The sequence below is a fragment of the Pristiophorus japonicus genome, chromosome 8 (assembly GCF_044704955.1).
Source record: "Pristiophorus japonicus isolate sPriJap1 chromosome 8, sPriJap1.hap1, whole genome shotgun sequence".
In the NCBI taxonomy this organism is placed as follows: domain Eukaryota; kingdom Metazoa; phylum Chordata; class Chondrichthyes; family Pristiophoridae; genus Pristiophorus; species Pristiophorus japonicus.
The window spans coordinates 223,367,158-223,388,857 of NC_091984.1; the positions used below are offsets into that span (position 1 = coordinate 223,367,158).

The 21,700-nt window shown below is 44.7% G+C and overlaps 1 protein-coding gene across 1 annotated transcript in view; it reads right to left on the reverse strand.

Moving 5' to 3' along the window:
• Nucleotides 1–21,700, reverse strand: part of ankrd13a (ankyrin repeat domain 13A) — a 44,734-nt gene that overhangs the window by 19,544 nt on the left and 3,490 nt on the right. The window contains exons 2-8 of the mRNA XM_070887977.1: nt 21,152–21,287; nt 17,838–17,962; nt 11,534–11,579; nt 8,789–8,932; nt 4,553–4,742; nt 1,655–1,721; nt 951–1,032 (exon numbers count right to left, since the gene is read on the reverse strand). Of these exons, the coding sequence (XP_070744078.1) occupies nt 951–1,032; nt 1,655–1,721; nt 4,553–4,742; nt 8,789–8,932; nt 11,534–11,579; nt 17,838–17,962; nt 21,152–21,287 (790 nt within the window). The remainder of the gene's footprint in view (nt 1–950; nt 1,033–1,654; nt 1,722–4,552; nt 4,743–8,788; nt 8,933–11,533; nt 11,580–17,837; nt 17,963–21,151; nt 21,288–21,700) is intronic.

Sequence of the window (21,700 nt, forward strand, 5' to 3'; positions counted from 1 at the left end):
ACAGATAGTCATTGAGGGAAAGGGTGGGTGGGAATGGTTTGCCGCATGCTCTTTCCGCTGCCTGCACTTGATTTCTGTATGATCTCGGCGATGAGACTAGAGGTGCTCAGCACCCTCCTGGATGCACTTCCTCCACTTAGGGCGGTCTTTGGCCAGGGACTCCCAGGTGTCAGTGGGGATGTTGCACTTTATTAGGGAGGCTTTGAGGATATCCTTGTAACGTTTCCTCTGCCCACCTTTCGCTCGCTTACCATAAAGGAGTTCCGAGTAAAGCGCTTGCTTTGGGAGTCTCGTGTCTGGCATGTGAACAATGTGGCCTGCCCAGCGGAGCTGATCAAGTGTGGTCAGTGTTTCATGCTGGGGATGTTGGCCTGGTCGAGGATGCTAGTGTTGGTGCATATGTCCTCCCAGGGGATTTGTAACATCTTGCAAAGACATCGTTGGTGGTATTTCTCCAGCGGAGTCGTACAGGAGGGCAGGTATTACTACAGCCCTGTAGACCATGAGCTTGGTGGCAGTTTTGAGGGCCTGGTCTTCAAACACTCTTTTCCTCAGGTGGCCAAAGGATGCACTGGCGCACTGGAGGCGGTGTTGAATGTCTGCTCTTGTTGATAAGAGGCTCCTAAGGTATGGGAAATGGTTCACGTTGTCCAGGTCCTTGTGTACCACAAGTATATCAGCTATGGTATACAACTGATCAGAGTTAAATCAGGTAGACTGTAATGCTAGAGCTATATCTTGGGATTTCTGCTCCCATTACATTTGGGGAGAAACTGAAAAAAAGCTTTTACCCAAATTCTCTGACCTTCCTCAGGACATTAAATAGGGTGTTGGTGGGGTTGGAAAAAAAAGTGTGCATGCAAATTACACATGGTCAGAGCAGGCTACACGGGCGAAATGGTCTCCTCTAATTCCACATCTTATGTTTCGGTGTCAGTTCTTTTCTGTACCTTTATATTTGGCCTTGTCTTCGTCAGTCAGGTGTTCTGTTCTGCTCCTGGTCACCACATTAACATTGCTCACAGTGAAAACCTGAAGAAAAACATCCAACTAAGCATTAATTTCACCCCTAATTTTCTCCTTTTATCTCCTGGAGACAGAGATTCACAATGTGAAAGCCTTTTAGTATTTCACTGAAATGGTTATTCCGCATTTAAAAAAGACGTGCATATTTATATAGAACCTTTCACAACTACCGGATGTCGCAAAGTGCTTTACAGCCAATGAAATACTTTTGAAGTGCAATCACTGTTGTAATATATAAGACTAGACTAAACCATGACTATTAACAGTCTATCTGACTGTGGAGCACATCACTGTAGGTGATGTGCCACTATGCTTATCCACTACCACTCAGTTCCCTTAAACTCTGTACTAATTTTCTTTCTCTTTCCCCGAACCCCCCCCACCCCAAAAAAATATTATTTTGCTGGAAGATATGGATTTCTTCTGGATTTTGATATCCCATTTCATTTTCTCTCTTTCTCCCAGTGTCCCTGGGACCATGAAGTGATCGCTTCTCTCACGAGAGCTGCTAGGAGCTGAATGGGAGTAGCCCAGGATGTCTCCCTGAAGAGTTTTCATCTGTGTGTTTGGGACAGGGATACAGAAAACAGTGAAATAAGTATCAGTGAAAACTCCTGTTTTACTGTACCTTGGCTTCATACTCTTGAACAACATCAGTCTTGTCTGTCCGCCAGCCCCAGAATCCAGACTTATTCCTGTAGGCAGAGAGTTAATTACTTCTCACCCTCTTAATATCATCATGACTCTTCCTCCCATTCATCTTGGAGAGGTACAAACATCACAACACACGTAGCTTTAGATTATTGACACAACTCATCACCGATCAGATTTTTTTTTTTTTAAGTATTTGTGAAATCCTAAAAAAGTGAATGCCACCATTACTATCCATATTAATTCACATCCCCTAAGTTCTTGCCCTACTCCAAAAGATGAAAGGACAGCGTTATGAATCCAGACCCCAACAGCATACATATGGATCCCAAACTCCGAAGATACAATTCCACCAGCTCTTCCTTAATGTGTTGGAATCAAGACTTCTCCAAGTTCAGGGTGGCCAACCTCACAAGAGCTGGAAAAAGAAATCATGTGTAGATAAAGACCCACAAACTTTAAAGTACGCTCACTGATATTTTCTCTGTAACTACACATCTATCCACAGATAGAATAGTCAGTCTTCTCGCAGGTCTATACGGACCCGTTACTATTTAAAATGTAAACCTATAGTAAGCAACAGTTTCAACTGCTAACGTTTAGAATTTCACCTCTGAATGACACTTTCAAAGGAGCGATGACTGAACCAAAAGGAGGAAAACTCTGCAATCTTCAATTGCAATTAAATTAAAACACTGATAACGTGGCAATTCCACTTACCAAACCACCAACTTGCTCTGATCATATTAGTCAAGTTAATGAGAGCATATTGGAAACTCCTATTTTTTTTTAAAAAACTGTAATTTCTCCAAAAGACAAATTAGATGCATGTTTAGCTAAACGCGCTGTGGTCCAGCCTATTCTAATTTCACTTCCTACCCCAATCAAAAAAAAACAGCACTATTCAAACAAAGATATTCTTTCATTAACTAAAAGAGCATGAAGATTCTCAACTTGAAGATAGCAACTTCTCCACGTACCTTATTTGCCAGAGCCATTCTTAATCGATTTAGCATTTCAGCATGATGCAAGTTAAATACTGTCTTACGTCACATAGATTTGAGAGAGAGAAGGAAAGTGCGAGGGGGAATGAGAAAACGCGAGGGAAATGAGAGAGAGAGAGAGAGAGAGAGAGAGAGAGAGAGAGAAAGAAAAAGGGAGAGAGAGAGAGAGAGAGAGAAAAAGGGAGAGAGAGAGAGAGAGAGAAAAAGGGAGAGAACGAGAGAGAGGAACCATGCACAGAAATCAGTGCAAAAGCAAATCTGATGGACACAGATTGAAGAACCTTTGATATTCTTGATCACAACCTAGAAAGCAGATCTAATTCAAACCTCATGACTGAACATCAAAATGTTCAAAAGCTGCACACTTGATACATCATTTTTTTTTTAACTAATTATTCATTCCCCCCCTCCAAAATAACAACTTAAAAGAACCATTTTGCAAAGAGATTACCTTGTTACAAGCAGTTCATGCAAACTTACTGAAATATGGAAGATATTAACAAGAGAAACTTTACTTTTAAATCTTTTTAACCCAATTATTGACATTCAAGGGAGTGAATTTCCTTTAAAAAAGCATTAAAAAAGTCTGAAAGATGAACTTTTGTTAAGTAACTGTCTTCAGAACTATGTTGGGAAACTGCAGAAGATGGCACTATTTCTTATTACACACGAAGCAAAACATGACAACGTTCTGTGCCTACCCTGCATCTGTCGCACTCCAAAGTGTCAAGAGTGTTAAAAAGAGAGCAGTCATTTCATTTCATGCTGCTTTCATTTGAAGTGGAACCGAAAGTTTATAAGCACCTCCAAATCTGCAAACTTCTCTCACCAAAAAAAATGATGAATCTTTAACTGACCTCCAAATTCCCTCCACCAAGATTTAGGCGAAACTGGGAATGCCACACTTATTGCCCATCTCAAGTGGCAAGTACTTTGTGGCCCAAAGGGGAAAAGCTACGTTGACCATAGTTCATTCTGAACAGCAGAATAGATTGTGCATTACATGATATAGCAATCCTGTCGTTATTAAAAAGTGCATCATACAACTTACTATGAGCAAGGCCATGGAAGATTCACTAGTATCTAATACACAGTCTAATCTTAATTTAAAGTTGCTTAATTCAAAAAAAGGATCTGCACTAAGTTATCACTTTGATGTGTTATTTACATTGCTTAATATAACTTACTGGATGATTTTTTTTTAAGTGCAAAAAAGGCTAAATTATCAGGGGTTTTACAACAGATTCAAATTATTTTGTCTAGACATCTCAAAATGGAAGAAAGGCTTGTTTTGCTGTGGTCAATCATGCCCTGTATTATTCAGCACATCTCACATCAGAACTGAGTTTGTGGGCAAGGAATCTAAAAAAAAGCATTAGGGGCAATACACTTCAGCCACAAAAGCACACTGCTCACACAAGTGATTGGCCACTCCTGCCCTATTCTCATTCATTTGTTACCAAAATCTCAAAAAATATGGCACTCCTTACTTCACTCAAGTCTTTCCTTTCTCCTCAAATCCAAAGCCCAAGCTTACTGCTCACTAATCACTTCTCGATTTATCTTGTTCTTTCTCGTATTTGCTCAACCTTGGACATGACCAGCATTATGATTCCACAAGTGATTGGGCATAGCTGAATTCCTACGATTTGATATTCAATTACCATCATTTTGCATAAAGTCCCAGAGGGGAGTGAAAAGGCTATTTTATGACCACTAGCAAACCACTTGCACTACATGGTCTTTGGACAATTCACCTTCATCGCACCAACCAGGTCCCTAATGATTTTTATAATATTCTTTTGTCACGCATGTACACTGAGCTTCAGTGATGACTGGTATTTCAGGTTATGGTGCAAGGTTAACCTTACCTCTCAAAGGAGATGTCTTTTGTATCAAGGTATGTAGAAATGATGGGGGATGTAAGACGATTTGCGACTTGATCCTTTGTTGGTCTTATGGAAGATAGCGTGAGACCTTGTTGCTGCTGCGAGAGCTCAAAGTGTTCGCAGTCTACGACTTGGTTATCGTGGTCTACCTCGATAAACTCTGCCCAGTCAGCTGTCACCAGAGAGGAAATCATGGTAATTAATAGTAAGGAAAAACTAACAAAACATCACAGGTGTGTAGAGCTGTTGAGTCCTCAATGAAGTGCACTCTACACGGGAGTCCGCCCTCTATTTATTGAGGACTTGGCCTGGAGTGTGTTGCAAGGAGCAGTCCCGTGCAATAAGTTTTTAAGTCGGTTCACAGGCTCCCAGGCCGTCTGCAATTTCTGCGGTCTGGAACAGTCAGTGTTCAACGTTTTTATTGAATGTGCAAGGTTGCAGCCTCTCTTCCAATATTTGAAGGGGCTGCTCCTCAAATTCTGGTTGCACTTCAGTCCCACACTCCTGATCTTTGGGCACCCTGTGCGGAGGGAAGTGGGCAGGTCGGAAGGTCTCCTCGTAGGACTGCTCCTGAGCATGGCCAAGGGGGCCATCAGCCGGTCCAGGCAGCGGGCGGTCGAGGGGGTCGTTCAGCCCGACTGCCTGCCTCTCTTCCGCGGTTACATCTGAGCCAGGGTGTCCCTGGGGATGGAGCACGCGGTGTCCACCGGTACGTTCGCGGCCTTCCATGAGAAGTGGGCGCTGGAGGGACTGGAGTGCATCATCATCCCCAGCAATTAAATTTTAATTTGATTTTAATGTCTAAAGCTTAATTTGTTTAAGTTGTCGGTTTTAGTGCCCGCCCCCTTTTAGTCAGGGGGCACTTGTATAATTTGTGTTTTAGTGCCCTCAAAAAAAAAAAGGGGTACTTAAAGTTTTTTGTAGTGTGCCCCCCCCCCTCCCCCCCCGCTTTAATCAGGGGGCACTTGATTAAAGTTTTACAACTCAAAATAATTGTAGAGCTGTTGATATTTGGGCAGAGGGAAGTGGGCAGGTCGGAGGGCCTACTCATAGGACTGTTCCTGGCATGGCCAAGGTAGCCATTAACCGGTCCAGGCAATGGGCGGTCGTTCAGCCCAACTGCTTGCCTCTCTTCCGCGGCTACGTTTGCACCAGGATGTCCCTGGAGATGATGCACACAGTGTCCACCGGTACGCTCGCGGCCTTCCGCGAGAGGTGAGCACCGGAGGGACTGGAGTGCATCATCACCCCCAGGAACAGAATTCTAATTTGATTGGCAAAGTTCCCAGTTAATTTCTAAATTTGGTAAGTGCCCTTACCAAAAGGGGGCACTTGATTTAAAGTTATGTTTTAAAATAGTTGTAGAGCTGTTGCACTGTGAGTGCTTAGCCAGTCACATGATGTGCACAAGACTCAATAAAACCCCAGTCAATTGAGTCTAGGGCATCCACGATGAGGTATGCAGTTGTGAACACAGTGGATGAACTGGTAATGTTTAGTTTGATTTTTACACATTTGTTATTAAACCAACTAGTTCTTAATAGCAATGTGTTGCTATGAATTCTTAAGCAAAGAACCCATAAAGCAAATACATTACAATCATTGTAGTTTAGGAACCATTTATATATTTAGATGAAAAATATTTAGTCAGGGAAGACTCATGGGTTCACTTCTGATTTTTTTTTGCTTTTTAAAAAAAAGCTTCCCACACTGATTTTTCTTCCTACGACACTTAATGGGCCCAAGTTTCGGCCGCGCCTAGAACGGCGCAGCCCCGACCTGGACGCCCGTTTTTCGTGCCACAAAGTGCGCCTAAAAAAAACTTACCTATTCTCCGGCTCCCTGCTGGTCCTCTGGAGCTGGGCGCGGCGCAGCACGAGCTGTGGGGAGCGGTGCTAGGTCCCTGCGCTGAAAACCGTGCCGGGACCTCTGCACATGCGCGCTACAATGGGCGCGCATGTGCAGTAGCTCAAGGCGCCCAAAACTGTGTGGGAGAGGCCCGAAGCACGCAGCCCCTAGCCCTGGCCGAATGGCCTCACTGGGGCTGCGTGGATAAGGCTGCCTCCCACGCACAGCCCCTGCTTCCTCCCCGGACCCGACCCGCCGCCCCCCCGCCCCCCCACCCCCCGGGACCGGACCCAACCCGCGTTCCCCCTCCCCACCCCGGACCGGACACAACCCGCGCTCCCTCCCGCCGCCCCCCCACCCCCCGGACCCAACCCGCGCTCCCTCCCCTGCCCCCCACCCCACCGACCTGACCTCCCCTTCATTTCTCCCCCCCATCCTTTCTCCCTTCTCCCCCTCCTCTCCTCCCCTCCCTCCCTTCTCCCCCCCCTCCCTCCCTTCCTTCCCCCTCCCTCCCTTCCTTCCTTCTCCCCCTCCTCCCCCCCCTCCTCCTCCCCCCCTCACACCCCCTCCTCCCCCCCTCTCACACGCCCACACCCCCTTCTTCTCCCTTCCTCCCTCCCTCCCTCCCTTTCTCCCCCCCCATCCCTCCCTCCCTTCTCCCCACCCTCCCCTCCCTCCCTTCCTCCCCTCCTTTCTCCCTCCCTCCCTTCTCCACCCCCTCCTCCCTTCTCCACCCCCTCCCCTCCCTCCCTTCTCCACCCCCTCCCCCTCCCTCCCTTCTCCACCCCCTCCCCTCCCTCCCTTCTCCACCCCCTTCCCTCCCTCCCTTCTCCACCCCCTCCCCTCCCTCCCTTCTCCTCCCCCTCCCCTCCCTTCTCCCTCCCCCTCCCCTCCCTGCTCCTCCCCTCCCCCCTTCCTTCCCTCCCTCCTCCCCACCCCTCCCTCCTTCCTTCCCTCCCTCCTCCCCACCCCTCCCTTCTCCCTCTTCCCCCCTTCCCCTCCCTCCCTTCCCTCCCTCCTCCCCACCCCTCCCTTCTCCCTCTTCCCCCTTCCCTTCTCCCTCTCCCCCCTCCCTCCCTTCTCCCTCCTCCCCCCCTCCCTTCCCTTCTCCCTGCCCCCCCCTCCCTCCCTGCTCCCTCCCTCCCTTTTCCCTCCTCCCCCCCTCCCCTCCCTTCTCCCCCTCCTCTCGCTGTCAGAAACACAGACACTGACAGACAAAGAGTGAGAGACACACACACAGACAGACAGACAGAGATAGAGACACTGACAGAGACACACTGGGGCGGGGCGGGGGGGGGAGGGGGGGGAGCAGCACGCTGTTGGAGGGCTCCCGGTGCTGCAGTCGGTAAGTAGAAAATGTTTTAATTATTTGATTTTTTTTAAAATTTATTTCTTATTAATTTTTTTGATTGATTTATTGATGTATTTATCATTTATTTGTAAACTGAAGTGTTTAATGTTTGTAAACTTCCCTTTAAACGCCCCCCCCCCCCATTCCCTACGCCTGATTTGTAACCTACGTCTGATTTTCTAAGTGTAGACAAGGTTTTTCTGAGCGTACAAAAATCTACACTTACTCCATTCTAAGTTAGTTTGGAGTATGTTTTCACTGCCTAAACTTTCAAAACTGGCTTAAGTGGCCGGACACGCTCCCTTTTGAAAAAAAAAATCTTTTCCAAACTGAAACTGTTCTAACTGACTAGAACTGGAGCAAACGAAATGCCGAGAATTGCAATTTCTAAGATACTCCATTCTAAACCAGTTGCTCCAAAAAAAACAGGAGCAACTCAGGCCGAAACTTGGCCCCAATGTCACTGATTCACATTGGGAGTATAGCTTCACAAGGGTGGGCTGGCCTCCTGTTCAAATGGCCATTCTTCACGCATGAATCTAGACAGTGTGTGCATGTAGACTATTTGACGATGAGGATCATCACAGCCAAACTTGATCCGGCCCTTATCCAAGGTGCACATTTTCCAGCAAGAGTTATGGTATAGCAATCCAAGTGGAAGTCCTACTTGATTTCTTTTCCCTCCCCCCACTTTCTATCCTATGAGCACAGAGGGGAGAAGCCAACTGTAATACCACTAATGCCACCCCAACTAAGATCAGCACAAAGGATGGACCAGAGGCCTTTCTGGTCTGCATGACTCAGAATTGCAGCTTGTACTAAACCATGAGGGGAATCTCTTGTGATGGGTCTTGTTAGGCCCAATTGCCTTTCCTGCTCCCCATACAATTATATAACTCTTGCTTAATGAATTGCTTGGTTTACAATATGGCTGCCTTGGGATTACTATAAATGGAGGTAGGGGAAAACATTAAAAAGTAACAATGGCTAGCTACTTGAGCTTTTGTTCTGATACTTACGCTTGCCCTTAAACATGTAGCTACGACGGCCCCTTTCCCACTTCATATTCTCGAAGTTCAGTAAGGTGGTATCCACTCGCAGGTTGGCACCACTCTTCCACACACGATACACATCGCTTGGGCACATCTTGGACACCAGGGGAACTGGGAAAAGTGAGAAAAAGAAGGAAATGTGTAGAGGCAAAAGGAGCTACAGTTCAATTCTGTGTCATCAGCCTAAAATCGATACAAATGCTGAAAGGCTTTGGCAATCATCTTCAAGGTTAGAAACAAACCACATAATTCAAACATAAAACAATGTTGTATGACTGCAGTCACATGCATGACTGGCAATAACAGTAGCTTTTTGTTTAAAAAACAGATTTGTCTGTTATTTAAATCCACATAGTCTTGGCAGCTATTTTAGGGGTATTTATGTTGACTCTTTCCAAATCAGAAGGAATACAATTGTGATCAGGTCTTGAAGTGGGCTTCAAAACAAAACATTCTGACTCAGGAGATGTTACCAACTGAGCCCAGCTCAAATAGACAAGTAACAGATCCTTACTGGATCCAACCAAATTTTCTCAATGTCAATCCTTTCTCATGTTCCCCTTTTCCAATGATGCTATTCTCCCTTAGATGTGGCTTCATTGTTATTAATGTGAAGCACCGTGGGACGTTTTACTACCTTAAAAGGCACTTTATAAATGCAAATTGTCATTCCAATGTAACATGGAATAATAGGATACAAGGTTTAGCTTCTTGCATGGTAACCTCCGAATCTCAATTGGGCCATCTGAGGCAAGACATAGAAAGAATGGATTTATATAGTGCCTTTCACAACCACCGGACGTCTCAAAGCACTTTACAGCCAATGAAGTACGTTTGGAGTGTAATCACTGTTGTAATGTAGGAAACGCGACTGCCAATTTTCACACAAGCAAGCTCCTACAAACAGCAATGTGATAATGACCAGATAATCAGTTCTTTGTTAGGTTGATTGAGGGTTAAGTATTGGCCAGGACACCGGGGATAACTCCCCTGCTCTTCTTCGAAATAATGCCATGGGATCGTTTACGTCCACTTGAGAGCAGATTTAGTTTAACGTCTCATCCCTCAGCACCGTACTGGAGTGTCAGCCTAGATTTTTTTTGTGCTCAAGTCCCTGGAGTGGGTCATGAACCCACAACCTTCCCACCGAGCCACAGCTGACGCCTCGTAATGTGTCTCCATCGTATTGCGTCTTCTTGTAACCAGCATAGGTAGAAGCATAGGTGTAGGTTGCCTGCCCACTTTCTTGGCTAAACAATTCCACAGGGAAGGGAAAAAAAATCAGATCCACAATGTGCAGTATTTCAGGAGCTCCAACATAGGAGGTGGGTCCATACCAACAATGCTTACATTGATCTCATAATCTGAGCTATAGCACAGTTATGTCAAGAATCCAGGTATCATTCCATACATAGAAACATAGAAAATAGGTGCCGCAGCAAGCCATTCGGCCCTTCGAGCTTGCACCACCATTCAATATGATCATGGCTGATCATGCAACTTCAGTACCCCACTCCTGCCTTCTCTCCATACCCACTGATCTCTTTATCCGTAAGGGCCACATCTAACTCACTTTTGAATATATCCAACGAATTGGACTCAACATCTTTCTGTGGTACAGAATTCCATAAGTTCACAATTCTCTGGGTGAAAAAGTTTCTCCTCAACTCGGTCCTATATGGCTTATCCCTTATCCTTAGATTGTGACCCCTGGTTCTGGACTTCTAACATCAGGAACATTCTTCCTGCATCTAACCTGTCAAATCCCGTCAGAATTTTATATGCTTCTATGAGAGCCCCTCATTCTTTTAAATTCCAGTGAATAAGCCTAGTCGATCCAGTCTTTCTTCATATGTCAGTCCTGCCATCCCGGGAATCAGTCTGGTGAACCTTTGCTGCACTTCCTCAATAGCAAGAATGTCCTTCCTCAGATTAGGAGACCAAAACGGCACAAAATACTCAAGGTGTGATCGCAACAAGGTCCTGTACAACTGCAGTAAGACCTCCCTGCTCCTATACTCAAATCCTCTCGCTATGAAGGCAAACATGCCATTTGCTTTCTTTACTGCCTGTTGTACCTGCATGCCTACTTTCAATGACTGGTGTACCATGATACCCAGGTCTTGTTGCACCTCCCCTTTTACTAATCTGTCACCATTCAGATAATAATCTGCCTTCCTGTTTTTGCCACAAAAGTGGATAACCTCACACTTATCCACATTATACTGCATCTGCCATGCATTTGCCCACTCACCTAACCTGTCCAAGTCACCCTGCAGCCTCTTCGCATCCTCCTCACAGCTCACACTGCCACCCATCTTTGTGTCATCTGCAAACTTGGAGATATTACATTCAATTCCTTCGTCTAAATCATTAATATATATTGTAAATAGCTGGGGTCCCAGCACTGAACCTTGCGGTACCCCACTAGTCACTGCCTGCCGTTCTGAAAAGGACCAGTTTATTCCCACTCTTTGCTTCCTGTCTGCCAACCAGTTTTCTATCCACGTCAATACATTACCCCCAATCCCATGTGCCTTAAATTTGCACACTAATACAGAAAGGGCAGGGAGAGTCACTTCAAGTAGCTCATTATCTTCGCTCAGTATTAGGGACAATTAGCTGGGAGTCACCCTTAAAACAACAAAAAATGCTATCTGCAGTCAACCTGGACATACACAGAAGGTTAAATTTAAAACCAAAACCACTTACTCCAACTGGTAAACTCCCATTTCATCTCCACATAGAAATCAGAAGTCTGTTAAGAAAATTTTTAAAAAGTGGGTTAGACTCAACAAGTCCAAGGATTGCAGAGTGTATTAAAATCAAGAGAGAACATTTGAATCCTCAGCTAATAATGACTTCAATATCCAATAAGCCTAAACCAGTTAACATAGTTATGATTTACTGTAATATTTACCAGATTAAAAAAAGCAATCTTTTTGCTTAAGGAGTAACTGGTCAGAGATCATTCAGAGAACCAACTAAGAGGCATGACTGAGCCATGAGAGTGCAAAGGCTAATTTAGCAACATAGCTCCTTTCTCCGTTCCCCAGTTATTTTTAAGCACTGTAGATTTTTTTTTTTAATTTGGAAGGGGAGAAAATTAAAAAACTCAGGAAGTGAGGGATAGTAATGCTTGGAAATGGATTAATTTGTCCATTTTTAGCACCAAGCTTTCCTAGGTTAGATAAAGCATGGGTTACATGCAATACTTCCTCCATACTAACCCAACAATGCCCATCATAAAAAGCATCTATAGTACTATAGTGCAACATTTCCATTTAGCCACACTGGCCACCTTTATCATTTTCTTTTAATTATGGCAGCTTTGTGCTCTTGACTCACACCCACTAGTGGTCCGATTCAGCCAACTGGGTGCAAAGACATTCATCCCAAGACAAAAGCAAAATACTGTGGATGCTGGAATCTGAAATAAATACAGAAAATGCTGGAAATCTCAGCGGGTCAGGCAGCATCAGTGGAGAGAGAAACAGAGTTAACGTTTCAGGTTGATGATCCATCGTCAGATTACCCTTCTTCATCCCAAGAGCTTGAGCTGAATTTTAACCCAGCACCTCCATGATATGGTCGACAATAAATTAATGTTAAAAAGGATAGTAATTTTTTGGAGTTATTTATTCAATCACGGAATGTGGGCGTCGCTGGCAAGGCCAGAAATGATTGCCCATCCCTAAATGTCCTTGAAGGTGGTAGTGAGCCGCCTTCTTGAACCGCTGCAATCCTTGAGGTGAAGGTACTCCCACAGTGCTATTAGGTAAGGAGTTCCAGGATTTTGTCCCAGCACGATGAAGGAACGGTGATATATTTCCACGACAGAATGGTGTGTGACTTGGAGGGAAACTTGGTGGTGTTCCCATGTGCCTGCTGCCCATGTCCCTCTAGGTGGGAGGGGTCGGGGCTTTCGGTGTGTTGTCAAACAAGCCTTGGTGAGTAACATCCAACTTTCAAGAGCAATATCTCTAATAAGACTGAGGATTTCAGAGAGAAGTATAGAAATGTAATAGGGGTGATCCCAGTGCCGAGGCCATTAAGCTACTGTGAGAAGTTCAGAGGGCTCAATTTACCCAAACTGGGAGTGATTGATGAGGAGACATAGAAACATAGAAAAGTAAGTGCAAGAGCAGGCCATTCAGCCATTCGAACCTACACCACCATTCAATATGATCATGGCTGATCATGCAGCTTCAGTACCCCACCCCTGCCTTCTCTCCATACCCCCTGATCCCTTTAGCCATAATGGCCATATCTAATTCCCTTTTGAATATATCCAATGAACTGGACTCAACAACTTTATGTGGTAGAGAATTCCATAGGTTCACAATTCTCTGGGTGAAAAGGTTTCTCCTCATCTCACTCCTAGATGGCTTACCCCTTATCCTTAGACTGTGACCCCTGGTTCTGGACTTCCCCAACATCGGGAACATGCTTCCTGCATCTAACCTGTCCAATCCCATCAGAATTTTAGAGGCTTCTATGAGATCCCCTCTCATTCTTCTAAATTCCAGTGAATATAAGCCTAGTCGATCCGGTCTTTCTTCATGTCAGTCCTGCCATTCCAGGAATCAGTCTGGTGAACCTTCGCTGCACTCGCTCAATAGCAAGAATGTCCTTGCTCAGATTAGGAGACCAAAACTGCACATAATACTCAAGGAGTTGAGTAAAAGTGGAGGGTAGAGAATCCCAAGGCAAAAAACAAAAAGGGCCACTGTACAGCAAAATTCTAAAGGGTCAAAGTGTAATAAAAAGGCAAGCATGAAAGCTCGGTGCCTCAATGCAAGGAGTATTCGGAACCCAGGAGAGGGCTCTGAGCTAGTTGGAGTGGGTGAGAACTCAGATGAACAGGACCCCAAGAAAGAATGCAAAAGGCAGGAGGCAACAGATCTGAGTAGCACTGGGGTAAGTGTAATCCACAAGGTGACAGGAAGGGACAATATGTATGAATATAAAGGGGCTGCAGAAGGGGTCAAAACTAAAAATCATGGTTTAAAAACTAGTATTAAAACACTCTACCTAAAAGCATGCAGCATTCAAAATAAAGTAAATGAGTTGGCGGCACAAATCATTACAAATGGGTATGATTTGGTGGCCATTACAGAAACGTAGTTGCAGGGGGGCCAAGACTGGCAATTAAAGATACAGGGGTATCTGACAATTTGGAAAGATAGACAAGAAGGGAAAGGAGGTGGGGTAGCTCTGTTAATAAAGGATGATATCAGGGCAGTTGTGAGAGACGATAGTGGCTCTAATGAACAAAATGTTGAATCATTGTGGGTGGAGATTAGAGATAGTAAGGGAAAAAAGTCACTGGTGGACGTAGTTTATAGGCCCCCAAATAATAACTTCATGGTGGGGCGGGCAATAATCAAGGGAATAATGGAGGCATGTGAAAAAGGAACGACAGTAATCATGGGGGATTTTAACCTACATATCGATTGGTCAAATCAAATCGCACGGAGTAGCCTTGAGGAGGAATTCATAGAATGCATACGGGATTGTTTCTTAGAACAGTATGTTACAGAACCTACAAGGGAACAAGCTATCTTAGATCTGGTCCTGTGTAATGAGACAGGAATAATAAACGATCTCCTCGTAAAAGATCCTCTCGGAATGAGTGATCACAGTATGGTTGAATTTGTAATACAGATTGAGGGTGAGGAAGTAGTGTCTCAAACGAGCGTACTATGCTTAAACAAAGTGGGATGAGGGCAGAGTTGGCTAAAGTAGACTGGAAACACAGACTAAACGGTGGCACAATTGAAGAACAGTGGAGGACTTTTAAGGAGCTCTTTCATAGTGCTCAACAAAAATATATTCCAGTGAAAAAGAAGGGCGGTAAGAGAAGGCATAACCAGCCGTGGATAACCAAGGAAATAAGGGAGAGTATCAAATTAAAAACCAATGCGTATAAGGTGGCCAAAGTTAGTGGGAAACTAGAAGATTGGGAAAATTTTAAACGACAGCAAAGAATGACTAAGAAAGCAATAAAGAAAGGAAAGATAGATTACGAAAGTAAACTTGCGCAAAACATAAAAACAGATAGTAAAAGCTTTTACAGATATATAAAACGGAAAAGAGTGACTAAAGTAAATGTTGGTCCCTTAGAAGATGAAAAGAGGGATTTAATAATGGGAAATGTGGAAATGGCTGAGACCTTAAACAATTATTTTACTTTGGTCTTCACAGTGGAAGACACAAAAACCATGCCAAAAATTGCTGGTCACGGGAATGTGGGAAGGGAGGACCTTGAGATAATCACTATCACTAGGGGGTAGTGCTGGATAGGCTAATGGGTCTCAAGATAGACAAGTCCCCTGGTCCAGATGAAATGCATCCCAGGGTATTAAAAGAGATGGCGGAAGTTATAGCAGCTGCATTCGTTATAATCTATCAAAATTCTCTGGACTCTGGGGAGATACCAGCGGATTGAAAAACAGCTAATGTAACGCATCTGTTTAAAAAAGGGGGCAGACAAAAGGCAGGTAACTATAGGCTGGTTAGTTTAACATCTGTAGTGGGGAAAATGCTTGAAGCTATCATTAAGGAAGAAATAGCATTAAGGATAGGAATAGTGCAATCAAGCAGACGCAACATGGATTCATGAAGGGGAAATCATGTTTAACTAATTTACTGAAATTCTTTGAGGATATAACAAGCATGGTGGATAGAGGTGTACCGATGGATGTGGTGTATTTAGATTTCCAAAAGGCATTCGATAAGGTGCCACACAAAAGGTTACTGCAGAAGATAAAGGTACGTGGAGTCAGAGGAAATGTATTAGCGTGGATTGAGAATTGGCTGGCTAACAGAAAGCAGAGAGTCGGGATAAATGGGTCCTTTTTGGGTTGGAAATCGGTGGTTAGTGGTGTGCCACAGAGATCGGTGCTGGGACCACAACTGTTTACAATATACATAGATGACCTGGAACAGGGGACAGAGTGTAGTGTAACAAAATTTGCAGATGACACAAAGATTAGTGGGAAAGCAGGTTGTGTAGAGGACACAGAGAGGCTGCAAAGAGATTTAGATAGGTTAAGCGAATGGGCTAAGGTTTGGCAGATGGATACAATGTCGGAAAATGTGAGGTCATCCACCTTGGAAAAAGAAAACAGTAAAAGGGAATATTATTTGAATGGGGAGAAATTACAACATGCTGCGGTGCAGTGGGACCTGGGGGTCCTTGTGCATGAATCCCAAAAAGTTAGTTTGCATGTGCAGCAGATAATCAGGAAGGCGAATGGAATGTTGGCCTTCATTGCGAGAGGGATGGAGTACAAAAGCAGGGAGGTCCTGCTGCAACTGTACAGGGTATTAGTGAGACCGCACCTGGAGTACTGCGTGCAGTTTTGGTCACATTACTTAAGGAAGGATATACTAGCTTAGGAGGGGGTACAGAGACGATTCACTAGGCTGATTCCGGAGATGAGAGGGTTACCTTATGATGATAGATTGAGCAGACTGGGTCTTTACTCGTTGGAGTTCAGAAGAATGAGGGGTGATCTTATAGAAACATTTAAAATAATGAAAGGGATAGACAAGATAGAGGCAGAGAGGTTGTTTCCACTGGTCGGGGAGACTAGAACTAGGGGGCACAGCCTCAAAATACGGGGGAGCCAATTTAAAACCGAGTTGAGAAGGAATTTCTTCTCCCAGAGGGTTGTGAATCTGTGGAATTCTCTGCCCAAGGAAGCAGTTGAGGCTAGCTCATTGAATGTATTCAAATCACAGATAGATAGATTTTTAACCAATAAGGGAATTAAGGGTTACGGGGAGCGGGCGGGTAAGTGGAGCGGAGTCCACGGCCAGATTAGCCATGATCTTGTTGAATGGCGGAGCAGGCTCGAGGGGCAAGATGGCCTACTCCTGTTCCTAATTCTTATGTTCTATGTCCTAGGTATGGTCTCACCAAGGCCCTATACAATTGCAGGAAGACCTCCCTGCTCCTATACTCAAATCCTCTCACTATGAAGGCCAACATGCCATTTGCTTTCTTTACTGCCTGCTGTACCTACTTTCAATGACTGATGTACCATGACACCCAGGTCTCATGACATGATTTGAGTGTTTAAAACAGGGTGAAACTAAGCAGTGTTGTTTCTACATAAGGAATTACAATTAAGTTATGATGAACTTCCCCAATGACTCAAACTGGAGCTGAGCCATACAGATCAGGAAAACCCCCAGCGCTTGCAGAGTTTACAGATCTCAGCCATCGGGTGCGATAATTATCTTCAGTATCCCTGGACTAGGAAGAGGGGAAAAAATGTCTACCTCGGCTCTTGTTCCTAACTACATTCCACGAGTCCTAGCTTGAAATAGTGTGTATGGTCATCAAGCGAGGGCAAGAATTACGCTGTAGTGCCCAACACAATCGAACAGCTAATCGATATTTCGGCTTATGCATGGAGAATGGTTACTTGGGCTGCTTACTGTCTGGCTGCTGTTGCTTTGGATCAGTACCTTAGTTAGAATCAGTACCTTCAGGTGACTGAGAAAAGGGGTTGGGGACTGGAGGAAGGCATTAGCGAACCTGGTTGATGACAGGAGTGAATGAGGAATTTCTTAATTTGTGGAATAAATTGGCACTCAGGTCAGTAATGCAAAATCCTTTGATTTTGAGGAGAAAAAAAAGATGTGCATTATATAATGCCTTTCGTGACCACGGGACATCCCAAAGCGCTTTACAGCCAATGAAGTACTTTTTCAAGTGCAGTCACTGCTGTAATGTAGGAAAGTGAGATGGCTAGGTTTCTGGTTACAGTGAGAGTGGAGTATAGATTGGAATCAGGGTGAAAGTGGACCAGCTCCTAGCTTACGAGAATGAGCTTACGGGATACATACTTGGACAAGAGGTTATAGTGTGAACAGATTTATGCTCTGAATTTAATTCTGAGTACAGAATCTCAACGGAAAAGAAACGTCTGAGTTGAATGGCCTTTACCATGTCAAATAATTTATACTCCTGTTGAAGCTTGGATGCCAGGGCAGTTGTTACCTTTTGTATCTTGTTGAGTAATTCTGGAACTCCATTCAGCTGCGAGTTTATTCGATTGTAGTCTCGATACTGAAGAATTTTCTCCAGCAGCTCAGGATCTCCTGTGCTGACTGCCTCTTGTAGAACTGAAGAGAATGAAATGTTAAATCAATAATTACCCATTGAGAATGTGCTTATATGAGATGCTCTAACACAAAATGGGGTGGACAAGATTTGTGCCGAGCAACTTCCAACGTGTCAACAACAAACAACTTGCATTTATATCGCGCCTTTAACATAGTAAAATGTCCGAAGGCTCTTCACAGGAGCGTTATTAAACAAAATTTGACACTGAGCCACGTAAGGAGATATTAGGACAGATGACTAAAAGCTTTTTTAAAGAGGTAGATTTTAATTAGCGCCTTAAAAGGAAGAGAGGAAGAGAGGCAGAGTTTTAAGAGAGGGAATTCCAGAGCTTAGGGCCTAGGCAGCTGAAGGCACGGCCGCCAATGGTGGAGCGATTAAAATCAGGGACGCACAAGAGGCCAGAATTGGAAGAGCGCAGAGATCTTGAAGCGCTGTCGGGCTGGAGGAGGTTACAGAGGTAGGGAGGGGCTAGTCTAAAAGTTTTATGCTAACATGTCGTCCTTTACAAATCTCTCTCGCGTCTGGTCTGCACTCAGTCAGTTTATCGCAGCTGAGGCAGCAGTTGGCGTGCTACAATTAGTTTCAGTGCCCATGGGTTAGGGAACAGAGAGTTAACCAGGATTCCGACTCTTGATCGCTATCAAATGATACCTGCTGGACAGGATTCGGCTCATCGGAGTTCAGTAAAAATGAAAATCGGGCAGCCAATCCAGCATCCCAGTTTTATGCCCAGACGACAGAGGATAATCTACCTCAGCGTTTTCAGAAGAGGAAAGCAAAGTGCAACGGCAAAAAAAACAAAAATTGGGAATGCATCCAACCTGACTTTTAAGCCCCTGTCTTAAACGCTGCTTCCTTGCTAACTACCCAACCACTCACTCGAACTGAACCCTCAGGGTGCTGTTCAACCTTTAGCTGAGTAACCTACTCCACAGTAACACCCTGCTCCATCCCTATCTCAGCCCCTCTGACCTTGAAACACTTTTAGAATAGATTTCACCAATATACACCTTGCTGGTTTCCCATCCTCCACAAACTCTAAATTATCCAAACCTCAGCTACCCATATCCTGTCCAAAACAGAGTTCTACTTGCCCATCACTCCATTCTCACTTATTTATACTGGCTCCCTGTCCCACAATGCAGCTAATTTAAAATTGTCATGTTCAAATCTCTCCATAGCCTCACCCTACCTAGCTTTACAACTTCCTCCAGTTTTATATCTTCTGACTTCAGGATTTTGAGCATTCCCCTGCTTTTAGTTCCCCTATGAGTGGAAGAACCTTGCGCCACCTCAGCCCTTCCTTAAATCTTTCTGCAACTTTTGTAATTCTTATAACTCAGCTTTTCTGCCACGCCACCTCTCCTAACTCTCCCACCGTGGTTCTGTATCCATTCCTTAGCCACTTTTATCCATTTTATTTTTCTCCCCTCGCCTACAAAGCATCTTGGGATGTTTTCAACATTGAAGATGCTATATAAATGCAAGTTGTTGTATTTGTATTTTGCATAGCACCACCACTCATGCGACTCTACGTAAATGAGTTTCTACAGCCGCTCTCGAAAAAGGAGGTAATAAGGTGAATAAAGTCCCTGGAGGAGGAATTTAAATCGTGCCCCATTTGGGGCGGTGACCCAGGCGGAGGGTAATTCTAGCACCTTGAAAAAATGTGCGCCCTCCGCCCAGACATTCGTCAATCGGGTGAGGAGCTGAAGCTGGTGCAAAATCAGCCGTTATCCACTTGACTTGGGGGTCGCTAACAAAAGTTCTGTCGCTAACTTTTGCGGAGCCATTGTGCATATGCCGAACTCCAATTCAGATCCCGGGAAAATCCGAGTCTTAAAAGGGGCGGCATAGCAATGCACCCATTAAAGTTTTCAAAATCACTTATTTCCAACCTGTACCATAATGTCTGCCTGCCGGCTGCAAATTCAGAGGCACACGCACCATTGCACTGATTGTGACCTCCGACGGAAGCGCTTCCTCATCCCTTTAAGTAGCCACCTTTCAACGCCTCTAGAAGGCTGTATTGAATGTTTTTTCAGACGTGATTATTGGTGGTCGCTAAATGAGGAGGCTGCACCTAATTTACCGAACTGGGTGCAAGCGTGCGCTTTGCATTAGAAATACGTCACGATCGGAGTGATTGTCAGCAGCCAGGCGCTACTGGTTTGCGCCCCCCCCCCCCGGGACGCTAAACGCTTACATTCCCATTAATGCCCCCTCTGGCTGCTAACTGAGGCTTTAGACAACCAAAAATCCAACCCTATGGACCTGTCGTGACCGTCAGTCCCGGTCAGCCAGGATAAGACTCTGCAGTTCTTCTCCAGCATTAAGGAAGGCCTAAAAGCCATTAGATCAGAAGCAATAGCTCTGTAAATTGTTTTTTTCTTAAAGAAAGCTACATTTAATTCTTGTACACAACTTCTTGAAAGACGGCCTAATTCTGTCTGCTTTCAGTAATTTTCCGTTATCGAACCCAGAGAAGCAAGCCGATTGCCTGCCAAAGAAACAGCCAAATTCAGGCCCGCTTAGCCAGGTTGCTAAAGTTAGTGGGTGGTTCACTGAAGAAAATGTTCCCTGTCCCAGGTGGTGTGGTCCGTTGCTCTACTGCCAGCTGACCACAGACTGTTAGAATGTGGTTTAACACATGCAGTTCCTCACACTACATGTTTCAGCCTTGCCTGTGTTGTCAGAGGTTAAGCACTTCCTCACAGGGCGGAAGGCAAAAAAAAAACAAAAGGGAGATCAAGCTGAGCCATTTTCATGGGCACCCACTATAGCAGCAATGGGTTGAATTAGAAAACACAAATACTCTGACTCTTCCTCGTCCTCTGCCAGTCTTAATATTCTTTCTTGTGTAAACGGTGCTTCGTTTCTCCATTTGCTCCTTCCTAAAGTTTGGTGACCAGAATGGAACACAATACTCCAGCTGAGGCCTAACCAGTGATTTATAAAGATTTAAATAACTTCCTTGCTTTTGTACTCTTATCCCTCTATTTATAAAGCCATGGATCCCATATGCTTTTCTCACAGCCAAATCTTACCACCATCAAAGATTTGTGTACATAAAACCCCAGGTTTCTCTGTTCCTTCTCTATTTAAAAATGGTACCAGTTCTCCCCCACCTGCCCGAGACTGTCTTTGGGCCTGTGCCTTTTGCTGGCTGGTTACTAAGCATTCCTGACCTGTCCATCCCTTGACATTCTCCGTGGTGACAGAGGCATTGTTTCGAAGCAGCACTTCGACACATTCCAAGTGTCCTAGTGAGACGGCGAGGTGCAATGGTGTCCGACCCCGCGGATCGACTGCTTCGATATCATACTGTGGGGACAAAAAGATGGTTATCTGATATAATGAAGTACTGAAATTGATTTGGAAAATGGCTCAGTGTGCCTCACAATGTGGTACTGATCCACAGACCAGGAAAGTTTCAGATTCAACACCTGAGTTAGCAGATCTCAGAAAAGGCAGTGGCACCTGAGCTGTGGGAGGCACAAACAGAATTTATTGTCCCCGAGCTCGGAATGTTCAAAAGGTCTGCTCTCCAAATCCCTGTCAAATGACTCCTGTTCAAAACAGTGTGCTGACATTGGATGAGGATTTGTTCAGGTTCAGCTACAAGTCCCTTCAGTCTCCAATAATGTGCCAACACTCACTGCTTTAGCTCACATATGAATAATGGCTCTTTGGGAAAGATACTCGAGGGATAAAGAGGGAAGTACTTAAAAAGGTAG